General features: G+C 39.6%; 1 protein-coding gene across 1 annotated transcript in view; it reads left to right on the top strand.

Annotated features, from left to right (window-relative positions):
- The window catches only part of ANXA10 (annexin A10), a 34,757-nt gene extending 10,473 nt beyond the window's left edge, over positions 1–24,284 (top strand). The window contains exons 3-12 of the mRNA XM_063135575.1: positions 980–1,074; positions 8,264–8,377; positions 9,774–9,864; positions 12,470–12,549; positions 13,771–13,824; positions 13,905–13,998; positions 14,529–14,624; positions 16,378–16,436; positions 22,171–22,293; positions 24,216–24,284. Of these exons, the coding sequence (XP_062991645.1) occupies positions 980–1,074; positions 8,264–8,377; positions 9,774–9,864; positions 12,470–12,549; positions 13,771–13,824; positions 13,905–13,998; positions 14,529–14,624; positions 16,378–16,436; positions 22,171–22,293; positions 24,216–24,284 (875 nt within the window). The remainder of the gene's footprint in view (positions 1–979; positions 1,075–8,263; positions 8,378–9,773; positions 9,865–12,469; positions 12,550–13,770; positions 13,825–13,904; positions 13,999–14,528; positions 14,625–16,377; positions 16,437–22,170; positions 22,294–24,215) is intronic.

Here is a 24,284-nt window from a genome sequence, read left to right as displayed (position 1 = left end):
ACAGGTCTTAGTTTCATGTACCCAACCTTAAGGGACCCCTTTCTACGTTAACATGTTAGTTAAAGAACCCCTCTGCATCAACCATAACATCTCGTTGTGTTGCAGAGTACCCCATAATGTGAGGGCTTTCTCAGACGGTTGGGCATCACCCTAGCTCTGTGCAAATGAAGTGTGCTCTAGAATGCACACACACAACTTCACTGCAGGCTGTGCCCTCGGAAGTGGAAGATAGAAAAGTAGTGATAGGCAAACTTCCCTCCAGGAAATTGTGTCATCCGTTAACTATCTTCTTCTCAAGGAGCTTTTGAGAAGCCCAGGAAGGATCTGAAGACACACATACACACACAGGATTCCCCAAACACCATTTGAAAACCACTGTTTTAAAATAGTTATTGTAGGAATTAGCTCTAATCCCCCGTTCATATGCCTTCTTTTAAAAATAGGCTGCCAAAGCATGGAGCATTATTCAGAAGCTAGTGTGAAGAAAACATCAAATATAAAGCCTCCTGTATTTATTACACAATCCCTTCACACACATACATATGCAATTTCAATCAGTAATGGAGATCAGTGTCACTAAGATAAAGATTTAATCCTTAGCTGAAGGATGTAAACACAACAAACCAGGGTCAGATATAAATCTTTACACAGTGACTAGTTCTTGTTCAGTGAAAGCCATTATCCCTTCTCCTGATGTCTTTGTGTCTATTGCCCTTGAGAGATATGGCAATACATCTGACAATGCTAACTATTTGTCAGTGGTACACCCGTAAGTGAAAGACGTATAAGTATTCTCTTAATATCTCCAGTGTTTGTAAATGCCAGTGGGATATTCATCTGCTAATAGCTTTTCCTACAGAAAATGCAACTAATGCAATAGAATAAAAATACAGCAATCAGCTGACCAGCGTCAATGAGACTGTATGATAAACAAATTAGTGCTCTCTAATCTAATAATTATTTGTTCTTTCCCTTGAAGATTGCGATAAAGATATGCTGATTGATATTCTAACACAGCGCTGCAATGCACAGAGACTCATGATTGCTGAGGCCTACAGGAACATGTATGGCAGGGTAAGTTATTATAATTTTGTCCTTGTCTGTCCTTTTCTGTCTCATGTTCCTATCACTGTTACAGATTTTACATATTATTTCCTAGAGTATACCCAGCATTACCATTTGACTGGCTACACATGGACATACAATGGCTTGTTTCATAACCATGAACCGCCCAGAGAGCTCCGGCTATTGGGCAGTATAGAAATGTAATAAAATAAATAAATAAATAAACCATTACATTTCTAAATGCTTTAAGATTATTTAAGTCTGTGAGTTTATAAGGCCTCTGCCCATATACCGGTTACTTTGATCTTTCTTTACTTTAAATCTAGTACAAGACTTATTTGCGTGAGTCATGGCAACAGGACTAAAAACCTACTTTAGGTGATCCAAAGGTCTTGCACTGACTGAGTGGGATTGCTCCTCAGAGCCTAAAGCCCTGCTGATGAATCATACCAAAGGCCTATCTAGTCCAGCATTCTGTTCCCAGTGGCTAACCAGTTGCCTGTGAAGCCCAATTGTTAAATACACAATATTGAACAACAATTTTTGGGTACTCCTTGTTAATGTCAATATAGGAAATTGAACCATATTTCTTAGGTCCTCTTTCTTACCTTCTCTACATGAGGGCGACTCCCTTTTCTTTTTGAAGCCCACAAGCAAGACATGAGCATAATAACACCCTTTTGCTCATGTTCCCCAGCAACTATTATTCAGAGGCACACTGCTTCTGATACTGGAGGCTATATAAAGGATATACCCATCAAGACTAGTAGCTAACCAGTGGTAGCTTCATCGACCGTGGACAGCCTTATTCTTATCCTTCTCTTCTTTTCCCCCTTTGAACGGAAGTACAGTATATGCACACATCCACCTAATGCTATCTAGAGCAGCTTTTACAACCTTCCAAAAGTCTTGTCATATATCATGGGAAGCTCAACAACACAACTTCAAACCATAGTTTGTCCAGGTTTGGATATAATGGCCTGGTTCAGACAACACACTAAACCATGCTGCTTAACCACAAAATGGTTAACGGAATGCATTGACCTTAATGCATTGCATTAACCATTTTGTGGTTAAGCAGCATGGTTTAGCATGTTGTCTGAACCAGGCCAATGTGTAATTGCAGTTAGTTGAAACAAGTACCAAAAGCTTCCCATCCCCTTCAGATCATGTCAGAGGAGAGAGGACAGGGTAGCCCACAAGGTCAAGGCTCATTCAGATAATAGTAAACCACAGCTTAGCATTATCAATTGCCCAGAGATTCTGTTTTGCTTCTATAGCCCTCTAAGCTGTCTCCCACTAGGACCTTCATATGTTGTTTGGGGCCAGGAACAAATTCACTGCTCAAGTAGATCATATATCTAACTGCAATTACACATTATATCCAAACCTGGACAAACTGTGGCTATAACCATAGAGAAAGAAACCAAATTCAAGCCATGGTTGGTTTCCCCTAAACCATAGCTAAGATGGTGACCATATGGAAAGGAGGACAGGGCTCCTGTATCTTAAACAGTTGTATAGAAAAGGGAATTTCAGCAGGTGTCATTTGTATGCATACAGCACCTGGTGAAATTCCCTCCATCACAACAGTTAAAGCTGCAGGAGCTATAGTTGAGTGACCAGGTACAAAAGAGGGCAGGGCTTCTGCAGCTTTAATTGTTGTGATGAACAAGGAATTTCACCAGATGCTGCATGCATACAAATGACACCTGCTGAAATTCCCTTTTTTACACAACTGTTGAAGATATAGGAGCCCTGTCCTCCTTTTCATATGGTCACCCTAGATTAACCACAGTTCTGCATTTGAGTGTAACAGTGTACCGTGGTTAATTGCAAACAGAAGTTAATTTCCTCCAACCTGCCTGGAGGAAGAGAGAGGAGCAAGGAATACCGAAGCCTGAGGATTGTGCATATAATGCCAATTCATAGTTTCACATTATGTCTGAAATGGATCATTGTGATTTATCACTAAAGTTGATAATGGGCAGCTGACCAGCCATGGTAGCTCAGCTGGAGAAGTGTCCTATTAAAAAAAAATCCTACTAGAAGGATATCCTCTCAGCTAAAGGGCATGTGGTGCTTCAGTTTGAGGGATTAAATGGAAAGGAGGAGCAGCTGAGCTTGGGAGTGTTTGGGGCGGGGCCCTTCACAGGAACAGGCAGAAGCTAGCTGAAGGCCCATGCACCTGATAACAATCCCCAATCACCACACTCCCCATAAAAGACTTCCCTGAATTCATTTTTTTAAATATGTTTTATTTTTCTACATTAATTATACATACAACATTACAATAATAAAAAACAACATCAAACAACTACTACATACATACTAAATAAATGTTGAATACATATATGTTGAATAGATATTAACTATGAAATATCATACCACAGCATAATCATTCTTAACATAAAAGTGCACCCCCCACCTCGGGATCTATTCCTGATTCCAAAATCTTATCGTTTCTTCTGCTGGCGGTTTCCCACTTCCCTTAGTAAACACAAATATTAGGAACTGTTTCCAGATTCCTTCAAACTCATTTATTTTAGTTATGCCTTTTCTCCACTTAATATTGCAAGTCAATTTATCATTAATAGCTATATCCCATACTTCTTTATACCATTCTTCAATAAAATATTCCCCTTGAATCTTCCAGTTCCTAGCTACCATCAATCGTGCTGCAGTCAGCAAACTCGATATCAACTCTTTAATTTCTTTCCCACATTTTAAATCTTCAAATAGTGACAGTAATGCAATCTTTGGTGTTTGATCTATTTTCATTCCCACTATTTCTTCAATTTCTAAAAACACCATCTTCCATAATCTTTGTACATATTTGCATTCCCACCACTTATGTAAATACGTTCCTATTTCCCCACAACCTCTCCAACAATTTGCTGAATATTGCTCATTTATCTTATTCAATCTAATCGGGGTTAGGTACCACCTCCACAAAATTTTAAAATAATTCTCCTTTATTCTCACTGACATACTTCTCAACACTCTTTGTTTCCACAGTCCCTCCCAGCTCTGTCGCCCTATTTGTACCTTCAAATCTGTCTCCCATACCATTTTCCCTGAGCTATCCCTTAACTCCTTTTCTAACAATATTTTATATATTTCGCTCATTAACCCTTTTAAAACTATACTTCCTCCTTTACCTTTTTCCTTATTTACTATTAACTCTTCAAACTTCGTCATCTCTCTACAAACTCTATTGTCTTTAATCCACTTTTTATTCCATTGTTCTAATTGCCCATACTCCAATCAAGATAAAAAAAATTTCCTTTAACAAATTTTCCATATCTTCTCTTGTTTTTATATCTCTTAAACAATCCTTTAATTTCATTTTACTTTTCTCTTTTAATATTTTACTTAATCTGCCTTTCAGATCCTCTGGGAAATTCTTTAACATTATTACCGGTGATAAGGGAGAGTTGCTAGGAAGCAGCTTCCCTTTAAATTTACTCCAAATTTCCCATTGAGTCCTCAGGAGTGGATTATCTATACTTCCAACCCACTTTCTCCCTCCTTCCTTAAAAAAGACATTTTCCAAACTCATCTCTACATTACTTGTAATTTTATCCTCCATCCAATGTAAATCTCCTACTCCTATAATTGCTTCTACAATATGTCTTAATCTATTTGCTACATAGTATAATTTTATATTTGGGAGACCCAATCCACCCTTTTTTTGGCTTAAATACCAATTATTCTTATTTACCCTCACTTTCTTTTCTCCGTTACAATATTTATTAATAATATTTTGCCAACTTTTTATCTCAATTTCTGAGATTTTTATTGGTAACATCCTAAACACAAAATTTATCAACCCCCTGCTCAATGCAGGAATCCACCTTAAAGCATACCTGACAGATGGCTGTCCAGCTGCCTCTTGAAGGCCTCTAGTGTGGAAGAGCCCACGACCTCCCTAGGGAATTGGTTCCATTGTTGTACTGCTCTAACTAGGGTGACCATATGAAAAGGAGGACAGGGCTCCTGTATCTTTAACAGTTGCATAGAAAAGGGAATTTCAGCAGGTGTCATTTGTATACATGGAGAACCTGGTGAAATTCCCTCTTCATCACCACAGTTAAAGGTGCAGGAACTATACTAGAGTGACCATTTTAAAAGAGGGCAGGGAACCTGCAGCTTTAACTGGTGTGATGAAGAGGAAATTTCACCAAGTTCTTCATATATAGAAATGACACCTGCAGAAATTCCCTTTTCAATACAACTGTTAAAGATACAGGAGCCCTGTCCTCCTTTTCATATGGTCACCCTAGCTAACAGTCAGGAAGTTTTTCATGATTTTCAGCCGGAATCTGGACTTGACCTCATTATTCTGTGTCCTGCACTCTGGGAGGATCAAGAAGAGATCCTGGCCCTCCTCTGTGTGACAACCTTTCAAGTATTTGAAGAGTGCTATCATGTCTCCCCTCAGCCTTCTCTTCTCAAGGCTAAACATGCCCCCCTTCCCCGGCCACACTATTTAGCCTGAGACTACTAATCAATTGTGGGTTATGCAGTTTTTCCACAATCTAAAAGATGGAAATGCCTCTCCTAAGGCATGTACTGGCAGTAAGAGCTTTAAACTAAAATATGCTGGTATTTTGGCCCCACCCTTTTTGCCCTTGGCACCTCCCATTCCTGGAATGTGGCTCACGAGAGGTTCTCCAAAATGGAATTCAGACCTCAGGCTGAAAGAGGTGCTGCTCTACACCTATCTTTGGAATAATATCAATCTTTATATGGGGGCAGAAAGGATCTCTGTGCACTGCATAGTTTCCGCCGGGGAACGATCACTCTCTGTCTACTGACTGGTGTCCATGAGAGATAAAACAGCTGGTAAGGATTATGGTTGTGGTATCTGATTGCAAACAATGCACAGAATAGTGAAAATTGAACACTTGCTCACAAAGTGCAATCCTTTGCACACCACACTTGGTGTAAGCCCCACTGAACACAAGTATGAGCTTTTTCACATAAAGCATTTATTGTGCACTCATCATTCCTCATTCATGATATTTTGCAAATTCTTTGGACAAGATCATGACCTTCCAGTTTTTAAACAGCACTTTCCAGGACTTCTTTAGAGTGGAGAGTATTATGTGTGAAAGCAATACAAAACACATTTCCCCACTTGTAATTAAATTATCCCTCTATTCCACAGCACCATCTAGAGGCTATGTAGTGCAAAAGCAGGAAAAGAAAAGCTCTTTGTGTAGAGCTTAGATCTCAATTCTGTGTCAAAATTGGAATTAATACAGTGGATTGACAGCCTTGTGTAGCAAAGTTCATACTCCTTTGCTGTGTGCGTCATTGAAGTATGTGGAACTAACAACGTAAATGCCGGCATGCCAATTTAAAGATATTGAAAATCATCATTAGCATGTTCTTTATTGCTGCCTCATACACATTTTGGGGTTGAGTGCAGAAGTTATTGAAAAGGAGCAATAAGACCACTCAGTATGGCCACTTTTATTTCTAAAATGAGGGGAATCAATCCTAAGGAAATTAATAATTTTGACATTAGAGTGAACTGCAAATCACAAAAGGATTACAAGGAAAACCCCAAAACAGATACAAGTTCATATTCCCATTAAAATATCATCTGAGGTTGTTTTGTGATTTAGATTTATGCACAAACCTCTCTGAGATGCTTTCTTACAATTACCAGATACTGATTTCTCATAGCAAAGATAATTAGAAAATGTTAATAATGACAACTCAGAGTTGTCTTGTCTTATTTTTCATTACTCTTCTCCATTTACCCTCTTTCCAATTGCAGGGGGTAATTTTTAATTAGTCTCCATTTGTATTATTAATCAGTTTTCCTACAGGCATGCTGTCAGCAGCAAATGTCTTAATGAATTAATTTCTATTCCATGTGTGATTTAGTGGCTGTCAAATGTATCTAATGTGCATTCAGCAAAGATTACATATTGTTTCTTCATCATAAATTCATTTTTAATTTGTACGTCTCTTTCCTCATTGCTGCTCTGTCTGCTATGTTAATTATATTCACAGGGCCTGTGGATACCTTAATTATTTGCCTTCTAAGAGCAGCTTTTGCATTAACTGTGCTATATTTCATTTATAGTTTAGATTACCCCTTTATTGCTAGATCCCTTGGTAATGAAAGTAATCATACACAATTCACAAAGAAGCACTTAAAGCCAAGTTGCACCAGAGGAAACATCCCCTCATGTTTTGATTCAGTAAGTCAAAACCTGGACCTTAAGTTGGTGGCCAAAGCAAAATAAATGCTGGTTCAAGAGGAAGACATATACAGTAAAGATTATTCATGTATGGAAAGATAGTTCTGAGTGACAATCCACTTGCTGAAAGAGACATGTACATGCAAAGGATGATACATACATTAAAACACACACACACACACACACACACACACCTAAGACAAGAGGCTGTGTACACAATGATACATGCTGCATCAGGTCCATGTAGCACCCAGTAACATAGGTGGAGATGTTCTTGGACTCCAGCTCCTATCAGCCTCAGCCAGCATGGACAGTGGTTAGAGATGATGGGAGTTGTAGTCTGTGAAGGACAGTGATTCTGATTTTGGTAGAACTATGATTCTGAATTTTAGTCAGAACCAGCGGAACTCTAAAGGAGTTGTCCAAGGTGCTGAAACCACCACCCCCAGGATGGAATCACAGCCCCAACAAAATTGGAGCCACCAGCTACCACTGCTTGTAGTCCAACAACATTTGGAGAGGCCACATATTCCCCATCCCTGCCCTAACAGATGCCTCCATGGCTAGCTTGGTTGCAGCAAGGAGGTTGTGAGAAAGAAATCTCCCAAAAGGCAAACAAACAACTACTTGTACAGTGGGCACCCACAGGCTACGGCTAAGGAATTTTGAACAGGGCATGGGCTCGCACTCACTCTCTCTTCCCATCTTCAAATTGCTTTAGGAACTTTTCTTTCAGCCACCACATCTACCTTTGCATTTTTTTGTTGTTGTTTTAATGACAATTGTGTAATTCTATCCCTCTCATGCCTCATATCAATAGATTTGCACTGATAAATCCAGTATAAATGTGTTTGCTTTCAAAGATCAACATTCCAATGTGCAGGATGACTAGATCCGTAATATTATTATTTATTTATTTATTTATTTATTTATATTGCACCATCAGTGTACTATAATACTAACCTTCTTTTCCCTAGGATTTGCTGATGGACCTGAAAGACACCCTCTCACACCACTTCAAGGAAGTTATGGTTGGCCTGATGTATCCTCCTGCATCTTACGACAGCCATGAACTCTGGCATGCTATGAAGGTAGTTGTTGAACCATCAAATTCTACGAAATAGTGTGGCTTGGGTCCAATGTTGCATGAATGGAAGTCCACTTGTGCAACACGACTTCCCTGTCTTCTTCTCTTCCTACCCCCCACCACCCCGCAGCCTCCAGAAGTCCCCCAATACTCTGAAACAGATTGGGGGTGCTTGAGGGTCAGCAGGTGGGATGGTAAATCCATTCCTCCAGCAGATTCCTTTGACACCATTGAATCCAACCATGTATGATTCATACTTTTTCTACACCACCCTGGAATCCTTTCTTTGAAGGCAGTTAAGAAATGTTTTCAATAACAAATACAGTATACATTTTGCAAAAGACAGCTGACATGACCCAGCCAAGATTAAGCACTTTGATTTCAATTAGAGCGTTAAGCACCTTTTTAGGTTTGTTTAGCCACAGAGAAACATGTATACATGACGGTTTATTTATTGACAGATTGACTCCAGACTGTGCTGGACATATCTAGATTATTGAAATTGCAGCAATTTTAACATATTTCATGAATATGTTAATTTTAACATATTTCATGAATATGTTAAGTAAACAAGAGAGGTTCCAAATATGTAGAGGTTTACTGGTGATTCCACAGGGTTCTGCTGATTCCTATCCACTTTCCTATTTGTTATTACTATGCACAAATCCCAAATTTTGGACATTTACCACAGAACAAATAGAACCATTGCAACAGTCAATGGTGAAACTAAGGCCTTAGCTAGACCTAAGGTTTATCCCGGGATCGTCCTGGGGTCATCCCTGTTCATGTAAATGACACACAGGTATCCCGGGAGCAGGCAGGGACGACCCTGGGACGATCCCAGGATAAACCTTAGCTCTAAGTAAACTGAAATCTAATATTCTTATAGGGTGCCTAACCATTTAGTAGTTGGGTTGCCTGGTCTTATGCATATTCACTCAGGACTTGCAGTTATTATAGTGAGCTCACTTATTCTCTTGTAAATGTGCATAGGATTTCATTTTTAACACACTAGTATGCTATCAACCCATATGTACACAACAGGGTTTTGTGTGTATGTGTTTTACTGCTTCTTAATGATGCAATATTAGTGTACTTCACTCGGTGCTAAGAGCTTGTCTCATTTTCCATCTTGCTTCATCAAAGGAACTATTTGTACACTTAAATTTAAACATGTTGATAAGCTGTCGTAGGCTTTGGCAGTCAGGTGCTCAATCATCAATGCATTCCTAAAGCAAATGACATAAAATCACAACTTCCCAGGAAACAAACATGTTTAAAAGATACTACTAGGAAATGGTTTTGCAGAAACCAGCATGCTGTACTTATTCTAAATTAATGTATTAATTGCATTTGAAATCATGTTTTTATACCAGAAATGTTTTTCTCCTCCAATGTAGGGAGCCGGAACAGAGGAGAACTGTCTAATTGATATATTAGCCTCAAGATCAAATGGAGAGATCTTCCAGATGAAAGAAGCCTACCTAATGCGTAATTATCATTATTATTTCCCACAACGTGTACAGCAACAACTGTGATCTAGAACAGAATCCCATGAAGGACATATTTATATTACAAAGTTGTATGTTTTTGAGTGACCACTTTGTCATGGCTTCCCACACAGAATCCTGGGAACTGTAGTTTGATGACGTGCTGACAAAGATCCCTTATCCCACTCTCAGTGATAATGCTTTCCTGACTAGAGGGAATGGCTACTAAACCATTTTAAGGCTCCAATCCTGTATGTACACCCTAGGGAGTAAGACCCATTGAACACAGTTAACCCTAGCTCATAGGGTTGTGCTGTCCATCTGTGGTATGTCCATGCTCTAAATGTGCCTCTGAACGAAGTATTGTGGCAGAATATTTATGGACATTTCATATTTCTTTTTATATTTGTGTCCATGTTTTTAAGAAGGCAGAAATGTGTATACAAACCATATGAAAAGGAGCCCTGTCCTCTTTTGTATTTGGTCAGTCTAGCTAAAGAGGGCAGGGCTCCTGCAGCTTTAACTGTTGTGATCAAGAGAGAACTTGACCAGGTACTGCATGCATACAAATGACACTTGCTGAAATTCCCTTTCCAAGACAACCATTAAAGATACAGAAGCCCTGTCCTCCTTTTCATATGGTCACCCTATACAATCCAACTTAAATCAGTCCGAACTTCAGTTTCAAAAATATGTTGGGTCGGGGACACACCAAAGACAAGAAAACTCTTAGCCCAACCCTTGATAAAGGAAGTTGTGCTTTAGACAATACTATTTCATTTCTTCTGCTCACTATGAACACTGATAGCAATATGCAGCAAAATAAAGAGCCATTGAACTCCATATTTAATACTGAGCATAATTAAAGCAATATGATCCAGATTTATTCTGTTGCTCAGCTCTTTGTTGTCCTACTCATGTTCACCACTGAAAATGTGGTGAAGGACTAGCCTTTCCTTCATTTAAGTTAAGTTAAAGGATGCCATTATCCGGTCATTAGAAGATTACAAGTGATATATCTTAACTATTCCATTTCAGAATAGCATGCAACACAAAAATGTATCATTTTATTACTATTTTATTTATTTTTATTTATTATTTATTATTTATTTTTTATTTATTTTATCCTTTTTTCCTACAAGGAGCCCAAGGCGGTGTACATAATCCTCCTCCTCTCCATTTTATCCTCACAACAACAACCCTGTGAGATGAGTTGGGCTGAGAGTGTGTGACTGGCCCAAAGTCACCCAGTGGGTTTCCATGGCTGAGTGGGGACAAGAACCCGGATCTCCCAACTCCCAGTCCAATACTTTAGCCACAACACCACACTGGTTCTATCTATCAACTGCAGTGTATGAAGATATTTTTGTATCCCTTGCAGTGCAAAACCCTGTCTACTTAGGAGTAAGCCCATTGGGGATTCACTCCCAGGTATATATGTATAGAATTTCAGCCTTAGAGATTAATCATTTGCTTTTTTTATTATGCCTTGTAGTCAATATATCATACTTAGAGAACTATTTTTAAAATTATTATATAAGACAGCAATATTATGCTGCACACAATGCCATTTTAAGGCTTACTTTACACTTCCTGTTTAAAAACTTACCATGCTTACTATATTAAGCCTGTTTTGCAGTGTATTTACAATGACAACACCTGAAAAATCATATCCTTTTAGTACGTGGGTGGGCAACTTGTGGCCCTCCTGATGTTTTGGCCTACAACTTCCATCAGCCCTCAGCAGTTTAGCCAAAGGTGAGGGATGATGGGACTTTTAGGCTAAAACTTTTGGAGGGTCACAAGTTCCCCACCAGCTTTATCACGTCCTTCTGTACTTCGTATCCTAATACGAGAGACAAATTCATTTCCTTTATGTCGTTCCTCTTGCATGTTGCAAAGGATCATAAGATGTGTTTAAGGCACACAATCAACTCACTCAAGGTCTGCAGAGCCTCACCATTGGTCCACACAACTGATTGTGCATACTATAGCAGATGGGGACAAACTGGAGGAATGTGAGATCCACCAGCCAAGTGCAAAAGACATCCACTTTGAATTAAGGAATTCTGAATCCAGGAATTTGTTGTGGAGTACCAGACCTGAGACCAGTACCAGTCCTTCCCCACTAAAATCCACTCCTGGTCACCCCAACTTTCTTCATTTCAGTGTATAATTGTGTGTGGGGAGGGTGATTTTGTTGTTACCATTATTAAACAACTGAGAGTAAGAAATCTTGCCAATCTACATCAAATCACCCAGAGATCTATCAGTAGATCCTGATCTATCTTCTGCCCACCCCTGAACTAAGCACACCTAGAACTCCCTGAAAATGCATAACTGGGGTAACTGTGCTTTCTCCAAGGGAAGTTCAGTTGCCATTACTGATTGTCTCACATCACAATTGTTTTTATTCCTGACTTCTTTGTCCTCACAAAGTTCTTTGTCTTTGCATTCCTGAGTTCAATGTGACATGGTTGCAATGATTGGTAGCCTTTTGAAAAGTATCAAATCGACATTTTTGGGCATGTAAACACTTTTTTTTTTCTTGGAATGTTTCACTGATCCATTAGAAGATGTTCACACATTTATTGTGTTCTTTCTAGAATATAATAGTGACCTTCTTCAAGACATTTATTCTGAGACTTCTGGACACTTTAGAGATACACTTATGAATCTTGCTCAGGTATTGTGTAAACAGTTAAAGGCAAAAGTCAACAAAAATCCTTGTTGCTCAAGGCTCTTTTGGTGTTTCTCTCTTTTGGAAGAGAGAATAGGGAAGATTGTTTTCATCTGCAACAGTTTGATTGATTGATGAAGAAATCTCTGTTTCAGCTGCTGAAGCTGAATTCAACACCCACTTTGATGAAAGGGTATATTCACTCTTTCACAAGTTCCATATTTCTTAGCCCTCTGCAGGTATGTGTCTGCCAATGTGAAGGCTAAAACTGTGTAGGCATGAATGGAAACCCCTCAGGGCACACATCCCTGGGCACACATGCTCTTCTAAAAAAAAATTTCTGTCTTAGACAGGAAGCTGTGCAAAGGGCTTCTGGTAAGGTAGCATTTCCATTTGTGCAGAGTCTTCTAACAGCATTTAGCTGAACACAACTAGAAACTCATTGCAGACCTTTCTGCTTGGATGACCCCTGCACATTTTTAACCATCATAAATGCCTGTGAACACCTGCATAGGGCGCTTTTGAAAAACCTATTGAACGAAGCATTTATGACCAAGTTCACATGTGATGTCACACCATAATTCCTCTGGTTCTGAATAACCATAGTTTGTCAATACATCCGAATCAGCAAATTGTAGTTTGTCATCTAAGCCCAAATTGAAAATCATGAGTTGAAGCTGGTTTGCACGTCTGCTTTGAAGGGCAAATACTAACCATAATTTGGTAATTTGGATGCAATGGAAAATTATGGTTTGTACTAATTCAAGGAGGTTATCAAAGTGTACAAGGGAAGAAAGGAGAATGCTCATAGAATGTCAAACTATAGTTTAGCATTACATGTGAACTGGCCTTATGTATCCTCCTCTTCTCTTCCAATTAACACTGAATAATAAGACATATGAGGTTGACACAAACTGTTGTGTGCATGTGCATATAAAGAAGAGTAAAGGCTGGATATGAGTTAACTGTTTTTTAGGAAAAGATAAGTGTGTATACATCTAGGGCGAATTTATGTGGAGGAGGCCATGGTCCAGTGTTGGAATATATGAAGCAATACTAAAGAGTGCCTCTGAGCATGTGCATTGCACCATTCCCGCAACTCAATAGCTATAGCCAGCTCCCGCACATGTGAGGTTAGGTAGATGAGCTTCCAGGAAAAAGAGTGTGATACCCTGGTGCGATGGTCACAAACTCTCATTTTTAGTTATATGTCTTCCATTTTTCCAGGGAACCAGACAAGAAGGGTACGCAGATCCTGCTATGGCTGCTCAGGATGCTATGGTATCAGAACGTTTTAAATCTTTTAAATCAGTTCTTGCTGTAGTGGCGTTTTGCACATCATTATCCTTCTAATGGTCTAGGTCCTGTGGGAAGCATGCCAGCAAAAAACCGGGGAGCACAAAAACATGCTGCAGATGATGCTATGCAACAAGAGCTACCAGCAGTTGTGGATGGGTAATTTATTTCCCTAACTTCATCAAGTCTTAACACTATGAACATGTAATGGAAAGAGATGATAGAGCATTTGACTAAAAATGAAAAGCTGCACGTTCACTGCAAACGCTAAAGTTTTCAAAAGTCAGAAGCCAAAAATTAGCTTAACACAAGCTGATTGCAGTCAAAGGCCAGCTCACATGAGTGAAACAACTGCTTCCCAGAATCAGTTACTTGGATAAGTCCTTATTTTGCCTAAACCAATTCCCCAGTGACTGTACTTATTACTTATAGCATAGAATATAGGTGTGGCTAGAAGCATAATCTAATAATTAGTTCAATTAATATCCTTTGATTGGTTTAATCAGTGGTGATTGTCAAAGGATATTCCTTGACCACACTGCCAATATTTTGTCAATCACTAAATACTGTGTTAGATATTTAATTCTTAAAACTGGCGACTAATTGGAGAACACATCTTTAATTCATTTATTCAAATTAATTGACGGAAAAATGACTACTCACAAGACATAAATATATATTTTCTTAAGTTTTTCAGGAGTTTCAGAATATCTCTGGACAAGACATAGTAGATGCCATAAATGAATGTTATGATGGATACTTTCAGGAACTACTGGTAGCAATAGGTAATGAAATCTTTATAATTCTAATATGTTATGATCTTACTATAATAAGCCTTTGTATTACCGTTATTTTTAAAGTGACACATTTTGATTACATGTAATGCATTACCCACATATACAAAAAGGAACATTTAAAATACAAGCTGTGGAAAGCACTTTGTTCATTTAAATAGCACTACAATAAGCTTTCCAACCTACAATTGCTTTGTCTATTTTCTTGGAGAAAATTGCTACTCACTCTGAGTGAGCGGTTAATTACACTTCTTGTTTTATTGCTGCTGTTGTTAAAGCTTGCCTGTATCACCTCCTCTCCTTGAAAATACTGGCAATGGTTTTTAGACTCCAAGGGTGGTTCCAGATGAGGCATTTATTGTGACATTGCCCTGCCTCATTCACAGAATTTTACGAGTAATTCAGACCCATTGAGGATAATGGTTCCGATTTCCGTGGGGCTGTGCATTCAGTCTAGGGGCTCATCTACACCAAGCAGGATATTCCACTATGAAAGTGGTATATATATAAAAGGCAGGAGCCGCACTACTGCTTTATAGTGGTATTGAAGTGCACTGCAGGATCTACACTACTGCTTTATACTGGTACAGAAGTGCGCTGACAACTTCACACATCTACACCAAGCAGAATATAATACTATGAAAGCAGTATATGGTATGTGTCAATGGGCCCCAACAGTTGTCAGTGGACTTCAATACCACTATAAAGCAGTCGTGTGGCTCCTGCCTTTTATATACTGCTTTCATACCACTTTCATAGTGCAATATCCTGCTTGGTGTAGATGAGCCCTAGGTTTCAGTCAGAATCAGCTAGAACATTAAAAGAACTATCCAAGGTGCTGCACCTAGGGTTCAACACTTTGGTAGCTCCTTTAGAGTTCTGGCTGGTTCTGACCAAAACCCAGAATTGATGCACAGCCCCACCGAACTCAGAGTCACCAGCCTCCACTGGTCCAGACAACAATATCTTTCACTTGAAACCTCCCATGTTTTCCCAGTGCAGAAAATCCACTAAGGGGAAAAAAAAGATGAAATGCTGCACATTGCCTTCTGATTGGTAACACTAGAAGCCTTCCGTCCGGAAGCACACCCAATGTTTTAAATGGCCTAGAGTTAAACTTTTCAGGCTGCATCCTATACATACTTGCCTGAGACTAAGTTCCCTTGAACGTAATGGGTCTTACTTCTGAGTAGATTTGCATAGGAATGTATTGTTATTCCCTCTGTATTTCATATTTATTTTATTCTTATATTTATTATTATATTCTTTCTGTCAAATAACATCCATTTGATGTGCCCTAGAGACCCAGGCAAATCCTGCTTTTCTAGGGAACATATCCAGTTGGCTTGTGAGGAATCCATTTCAACTCTAGAGTTCTTAATGAAATTAAGGGCACAAATCCAATTCATTACCAGCAACCTTTGCAACTTCTAGTTCTAGAGAGTAATTATTTTGCTAACCCAATTAGGAGATTGGAAAGCAAAACATTTTAAAGCTAATATTGCTAAGGAATTTTTTAATATTTTGTACTTAACTATGAAATATGGGATTTACAAGTCTTTAGCCATCCGTATTTTTTTCCATTCCAATCCACTTACAATCACCTGTCATAAGAACACATCTTACAAAGAGTAAAAAGAAATGGCCATGATTGTTCTACCGTAGAACCAAATAATGCTTACTTATGTCTGATTGCGATAGGGAGGTTTTGAAAATTGTAACGTCTTTGATTTTCTCTTCACAGTTCTGTGTGCTAGAGACAAAGCATCCTATTTTGCTTATAGACTTTACAATGCAATTCACGTGAGTATTTGTATAATTTGAAAGAGTGGTTTTTACTATTGTTTTGTTTGCTAAGTGGTCCAATTCTCTTCTAAAAGACTTCTAATCCTCATTTTAATGTGCTGCTTACTAGCTTTAGGGCTTTATTATAATCATGTCAATTACAAATCCCAAACCATCCAGTTAATGTAATGATCCAGCAGATACACTGCAACCACACTTCTTTCAAATGGCTTGGGACACAAACTGCCATTAGATTTACAGACTGATCCTAATTGTGTCTACTCAGAAGTAAGTCCAGTGAGACACTTACTTCCTTGCTTAGAATTGCAGTCTATTGAAGTCTTAATGGCTATTTACATGCAGTTTTTCCATAACCACTATTTAAATAATGAATTCTGCAGTAAACCCATGGATAACATGCAGCCATAAGTTCATACATTTCTTAATAAAGCAACGCATTTTGTATTCCATTGAAAGGGCACTGTTGTGCATGGATTGGCTCTCCCTCTGGTGTACAAATGTGAAATTACAAATGATGTACCATCATGTAATAAGTCTTAATCTACGTTCTGGGGGGAAACACAACTCTGGACATTTTCAGTTGCATTCCACCCTATAGAACTTTATTTTCATTCAGAACTGCTAAAATGGCAAATTGTGATCACAGCATGTACTGGGCTTTGTCGCAAGAAAGCAAGTCCCTCATTAAAGAAGGTTTTACTTCCACACAGTTTCCCTCTTCCTTGGGACTCAATCAGATTTCTGGGGAGAGCTCATTCATTTCAAACAACAGGTGGAGCCCATCCCACTAATGGACCTACTCATCAGTAAGCATTGCTTCCTCATGTAATTCTTGTTCTGCCCATTCTGTTACTAACCTATTAACACACAAAGCATAACATAAGAACATTTGGGGATGAGGACATTTAGGCCATGGCTAGACCAGGCCTATACCCCGGGATTGTCCCAGGATCATCCCTGTGCATCCAAATGACACACAGGGGATCCCGGGAGCAGGCAGGGCAGGCAGGGACGACCCCTCCATTTGCCTGGGATAATCCTTAGGTGTAGCTAAGGACGAAGAAACAAGACTGATGCAAATAGGTGGCCATACATCTTTAATTCAAATGGCTGCCCTGTTCACATATCAAGCAAAAGGGTTTTTTTTTTAAGGGTGCAATCCTATTTATGTTGACAGAAAAAAGTCTGCCATGGCTGGAAGGGGAATGCTTAGAGTTGTAGGACTTTTTCCTGTCTAAATATGCATAAAATTACATCCTTAAAGGCAACAATGCCTGTGCATGTGAGGAGACGTAAATGTTATTCCCTCAGTCACTTGACCTCACTGCAGTCTGTTGCTCCGAGAATTTTTATCTCCAGCTAAATCGTTGGAGGTGGGCTGGGAGAACATTTCTTGAAGCAACATAACATAGCAATGTGGAGAGTAGAAATGGCTTTGCTTCCCTCACCTGAACACCTCACGTCATGTAAGAAATAACATGGATTTTATGTGTCAGCTTGGTCCTTAGATATTTTTACTCTCTCTTACACAAGGGCTCAAGATTATCCTCACAATTACGTATGAGGTAGGCTATGCTGTGACTTGCCCAAAATGTCCCCACAAGATGCATGACTAGATTCTGGGGGCGGGGGGTGTTTCAGATTTGTGGGAGCCCTGTAGATGCACAAAGTCAGACGTTTTAAAATGCTGACAAGACAATTTGCATATATGCCTAATGCAACATTAATGTTTTCCTGCATTAGTAAGGTCTTTAAACTAAATGCTAAGGGCAACATGTGTTTACCTCAGGTAGGGATGATGAAGAAATCCACAATGGAAACAAATGACTTCAGAGTTCTATGAATCCGACCCACGGATTCCATAGTGGACCAGCTTTCCCCCCAAATTGCATAGATTCTGCAGACTTGTGAACCTTTTTTTTTTTTTTTTAACTTTCTGGAAATTTATGCAAATTTAGGCAAAGAAAGTTTTTAAAAACCAGCAAGTCATAGGCTAAAGCATAAAAATACACATTTTGGGGTGATTTGTTCATTTGAAGGAATTTGTACATTTTCCTGAGTGCAAATTTGCATGAATGTGAATTTGAGCAAATTTGGGAGCAGACGATGGAACAAAAGACACCTAACAATCCGAGAAATGCAGATGGAACGGATTTTACATAACCTCAAGTATATTTGGAGAAAGGAGGAGAAAAGGGGGAGGAGGGTTACAATAGTGAGGGGTTACAGTGCTGTAGCTCAGTTAAAGTAAATGCTGGCTATTGTATCACACACAACCAAGTTTGAGGAACTCCTCTGAGCATTGGTGTGCGGACAACAGGTTCAAAGGGTTCTGTTGAACACCCTAATCTGCCGCCGCCGCCGCCATGTTGCAATAGCAGGGCCGGTGCTGGCTGTAGGAAAGAGCGACAAATTCAGCTGCTCCCCACCCCACTCCTCCTCCAGAAGTCTTTTTTCACCAGTGCAGCCACTGTCCACCCCACCAGCTCGCTCGCTCTTTCACTCACTCACTCAGCCACTACCTGCTCCCAGCTGCTCTGCCTGACCTCTCGAGAGACAGTTGCTGAACAAGGTGGGAGCAGCGGCCACACAGGGGCCAGGAAGCAGCACGTGGTGGAGCCAAGGAGGGGACTGTTTCTGTAAGTAGTAAGATTGCCCTCCCCGCTTCGGAGCTGCTGCCCTCCTCTCGTCATCAGCCCTGCAGGTACTGTAATGTTTGGGGAAAAGAGAGAGAGAGAGAGAGAAGCTGTATGTTTACGTGCCTTCTCTCCTTATCGCTGCCCCACCGCCCACCCCAGTCTGGACTCCAGCAAGAGAAAAGAAAGGGGGAAAGGGGGAGAACTGCAAAGCCTCCCAGGACCTCCTGGCTAAGGAGGGTTCATTCAGCAGCACCTTTTTCAGAATGCTTGCTAAAACAATTCCTATCTGCCCTTGCTTATTTTAGGGTGTCCAACCCCCTTTTTTCAAGCCGTTCTTTTGGTAAACATGGTATGTGTGTATCTTGTGGCACTTTAAAACAGAGCTGCAGCACAATCCTATGTATGTCTACTCAGAAGTAAGCCCCACTGAGATCAATCAAACTTACTCTGAGGTAAATGTGCATAGGATGCAGCCTGAAAACGAAGAGAGGATGAAAAAAAGACAGGAGAAAAGAATTGTAGAAACAGAATAGCAAGGTAACTGTGGGATATTTAACCATATTTAAAGACAAATAAGTACAGTAAAATTAGTGCTCCTCTACTTCAGTCCCAATCAAATAATTACAACAGTGCAGTACAGATTATTTGTTAATTTAAAAAATACAGTTTACTTCAGTTTTCGTTTCTCTTTTGTTTGATGAATGAAAAAAAGTCCTTTATTACTGTATATTCAATCAATGTTTACCTTAAAAAAAAATAATCCCTGGCCGAACCACCTAATGAAATGTGCTGCGCACGCCTATGCCTCTGAGCCCTAATACAACCTCTTTAAAGCACTTAGCCTGTGCCTCCAGACAGTCCCGAGCAAATAAAAGTGTTTTTCTGGTATAGTACATCAACAACAACAGAGGCTGTGACTAGCTGCACAGAAATAACCAATTCGTAAAAATTAACTGCAACCATGTGCCAATGCAAAGTCAACACTGCACTGATGTGCGTTGCGTGTATGTGTTCCATGATGCAGCAAATAAATGCCCTTCTGGAACATATAGAAGAGGAGCTGTATACACTGCATTAGCTAGATGTTTGACAAAATGGCCTGGTTCTCACAATCACATCAGAGGAAAGAAGCCACAGTGGCTTATTTCTCCCACTGCATGTGCCAGTGGCTTGTCAGAGGGATTTGCATAATTACTCTCACTGGCGTAGCTTGCCATGTCATGTGAGTCCATGGGCTGCATTAGGATTCTGACATGACTTGTTAACCACAGCATCAAGCCACCTTAGCCGGGTTCACATGAGACAGCAAGCTGTGCCAGCAAGGATAATTATGAAAATCCGGCTAGGATGCCACTGGCATACACAGCTGGGAGAAGAAGCCACCATGGCTTATTTCCCCCTACTACAATCATGCAAACTGGGTCAATATAAGTATGCATACATCAGTAGTAGAAAGGCTTTCCTGTAAAAAAATAAACATTTGGCAGAACTCTTTGTCATAAAAGTAAAATCCTGCAAACAGCTATTTCTATCATTTATCAGCTGCTACCTCATGGAGAAAGCCCCCATCATAAATCCCTGTAGGGGAAAAACATCTTGCCTCTTTGGAAGGTCATACAAGCCAACTTGTATGAGAATACTCTGTTCACTAGATGTCACTATTGTTCCACAAACATGTACTCAAAACTGAAGATTCTCTTGGAACTACTCAAGTATCTGGGTAGGGTAAAGGTTATACTAGCTAAATGAATATGTAGCTACTGAAATTGTATCTACTGATATAATATAATTAGTAGATGAGTCTCATCCTTATTTTAACTCCACTCACTACCAGGATCTATAAAAACTGCACTGACTACCAGGGTTGATAAAAATCAATGATTTTTTAAATATATATATATTTAAATCAGATTTTAAAATTGTCTTAAAAAAATATTTTTTAAAAAAGCCTAGGTCTTGTCATGAATATATTGTCATGAATATTAATTATGCAACTTCTAACTATATTCTGTGAATATGCTAACTGCAGATTGTGGAGATGGGAGATAACCTAATCAGTCCTGTTCTAGCACCCAATATTTTAAGTTTCTCATGTTGACTTGGGCCTTAGCTAGACCTAAGGTTTATCCCAGGAACATTCCGGGGTCGTCGCTGCCTGCTCCCGGGATATCCTGTGTGTCATTTACATGAACAGGGATGACCCTGGGACGATCCCGGGATAAACCTTAGGTCTAGCTAAGGCCTTGGTTGAAATTGCATAAATATTTTAAAAAACATCACATTTATCTAAAAACTGCAATAATTACCCATTCAAAAATCCATCTACATATTTTGATAATGTTGTCATTTGTTGAAAAAGAAACAAACCAGAAGAGTAAAACAATCTTATTAGTGCAGTTTGAAAGCCTGTTTGGTGCTAGTGATTCTGGCCCTTCATGACCAAAATATCATAATTAATTGTACAGTTGGAGCTGGTTCATCTCCTGAATGACTTCACAAGTTCATTCTGTTTAGTACCAAAATAACCAAATTATCATCTCATTTTCTGATGAAAATTAATCTGAAAACAATTCAGAATAATTGCTTATTGTGTACCTTCCAATGAAACCTACATCTCTGAATATGTATTAAGGATCTATTAAACAATAATGTACTTCTACTAAAAATGATGATTAAATAGAATCTTCCTCACTAGTGTTTTAAACTGTGATTTAAATCATTAAAATCAAGTCCTTCAGAGAAGTGATTTCAATCATGATTTCAATCAGTTTGATTTAAACCAAATCAACTCTGAATACTCATCAGAACTTTTATAATACCCAACATTCTTTTTGAAAATTTCTGAAAATGGGAATACATAATTGCTCCAAAGTAACACATGCAATTTAGACAAGCAAATTACCTGACATTTTAAATTGTTTTTCCTTTTGTTTTGCCATCAAGTGTTTATAATGCATTACTAAAAATATTTCAAAATCTAGCAGCTATATTTCATGACTGTTCTTCCTAATTTATTCTTTGGGGCAAAAAGTTAGCATATTTCAAAGCTATGTAGAAAACTGAAATGGTCAAATGTCTCTGTCCCTTTTCAGGACTTAGGTTTCCATAACAAAACAATTATAAGGATTCTGATTGCCAGAAGTGAAATAGATCTGATGAATATAAGACAACGGTATAAAGAGAGATATGGAAAATCTCTATTTCATGACATCAAAGTAAGTTGGTAACACACAGCTTGTTAGCATGACTTAGATGGGTTTGGATTGGAATAATTTAACCATTAAAAATGAGACAAGCATTCTAAACACCCATGTGAAACCTGGATGGACAATGGACTTCTTGCATCTTAACCCAAGTTCAGTCCTGTCCTTTTCAGCTATTTACAACATGCTACATACAAATAACAACTGGAGAGATGCATTGCACTCTGAGCATATTTACTGTTGCATTGCCCTAACTTTTGCTGGAAGTCAGTTTTAGTTTTTCCCTGATCTCTTTGGAAGACAAAGCAGGATGGCTGGCTGCAGAACTTAATGCTTTATTACATCTAGTGTCGTTTCAATGATGATGATGAAAACTCCAAATAATGAACACAATTCTCTTACTTTAAAACAGAACAGCTCCACCAGTGCATGTATAGAATATTACTCCAACTTTATATATTAAGTACATTCCTTCAAAACAGAGGATTGAATCCAGACTTAGTCATACTTAGAGTAAACCCATTGAAATCAATGGGGCTTAATTAGTCATGACTCATGTGACTAAGGCCTTAGCTAGACGGGGCTTTATCACGCGGCAAACCCCGGGAACGTCCCTGTGCGTCCACATGACGCACAGGGGATCCCGGGATCAGGGAGGGATCATCCTTCCCTTGCCCTGGGATATAGCCCTCCCCTTTGGCCCCGGGGCCGTGGTTTGACCCAGCTCCGCATGATTCCTCACACGGAGCTGGGAGCTGCGCCCATCGGGGGTAGGGTGGGGGGAGCGGGGGAATTAAATTATTTTAAAAAAAACACTTACCTTTGCGCACGAGCATTCGTGCACTGCTGTTTCTTTAAAAAATAAAAATGGCAGGCACGATGCCTCTCCTCCTGAGATCGTCACACCTCACGTGTAAACGGAGGAGGGATCTTGCATTAAACACAACGCGAGATCTTCCTCCTCCGTCATGTGATAAGAGCTAGGTCTAGCTAAGGCGTCTGTCTGGATCCAGCCCATTGGGCTTAGATTTTAGTTATGGCAATCACAAATACAAATACTTACATACGGTCAGTCAATACAGCTCTGATACATAGATGGAGTGAGTGAGTTACATGTACATGGGAATACAATCCTTTTTATAGGCTAACTGTACAATGATGCAACTGCTTGCAATCCCTTAATTGAAACAATCAAGTCACCAATTATTCAATCATGACATCAATGTCCAGGTGCAACGTTGACCTTTAAGTTTTCTGCTGAGTCTTCTGATTCCTCCAGCTCCTCAGCAATTAGTAAATCCCTGGAAACATATCCAGGATCCATTCCAGGATCCAACATGCAGAACTAGTTTTGGGTGCAGGCCCGGATGACTCCTGGCCAGCCCTCTGCATGCCATATTATGTTAGGTGGGTATCGCCATGCCCCTGACATCATTTGCTTCACTGCATGTGGGCTTTTCTGGTTAGTCAAGTCCCAACGCCCACCATCCTTCATCCTGGCTGTTTCCAATCTCAGAAATAGCAGTGGTGGTAAAGGACATTGGGACTTGCCCACACTGTGGAGAGTGGCTGCTCTCCCTGGCCTGGGTGAATCCCAACATCTCTCATCCTCTTACTGCTACCTCTGATCTGAAACTGAAGATAACAGTGGGGTAACCACTTTTGGCACACATCAGCAGGGAGCCCCACAGAGATAGCAGCTAGGGGATGCTCTCCGGGGGGCATTCCTTCGGGGGGTGGGGCTTGGTGCCTAAGGTGTGGCCCCTGACATAATTTGCTTTACTGCATGTACCAGTAAAATCCTCAAAGTCCGTTCAACTTGGTTGCTGTTCCCTCCCACCAGGCACTCCCCTCAAAATGTCCATCAATCCTTACAAAAGGTATTAGTTATATACATAACAAATTTAATAAATATTTACTTATTTATCTTGCAGCATTTTTCTTCTGGACATTATGAAAGAGCTTTACTTGCCATCTGTGCTGGTGATACTGAAGATTATTAA

Source organism: Elgaria multicarinata, chromosome 10 (assembly GCF_023053635.1).
Source record: "Elgaria multicarinata webbii isolate HBS135686 ecotype San Diego chromosome 10, rElgMul1.1.pri, whole genome shotgun sequence".
NCBI lineage: Eukaryota > Metazoa > Chordata > Lepidosauria > Squamata > Anguidae > Elgaria > Elgaria multicarinata.
This window is presented reverse-complemented; position numbering and strand designations above follow the sequence as displayed.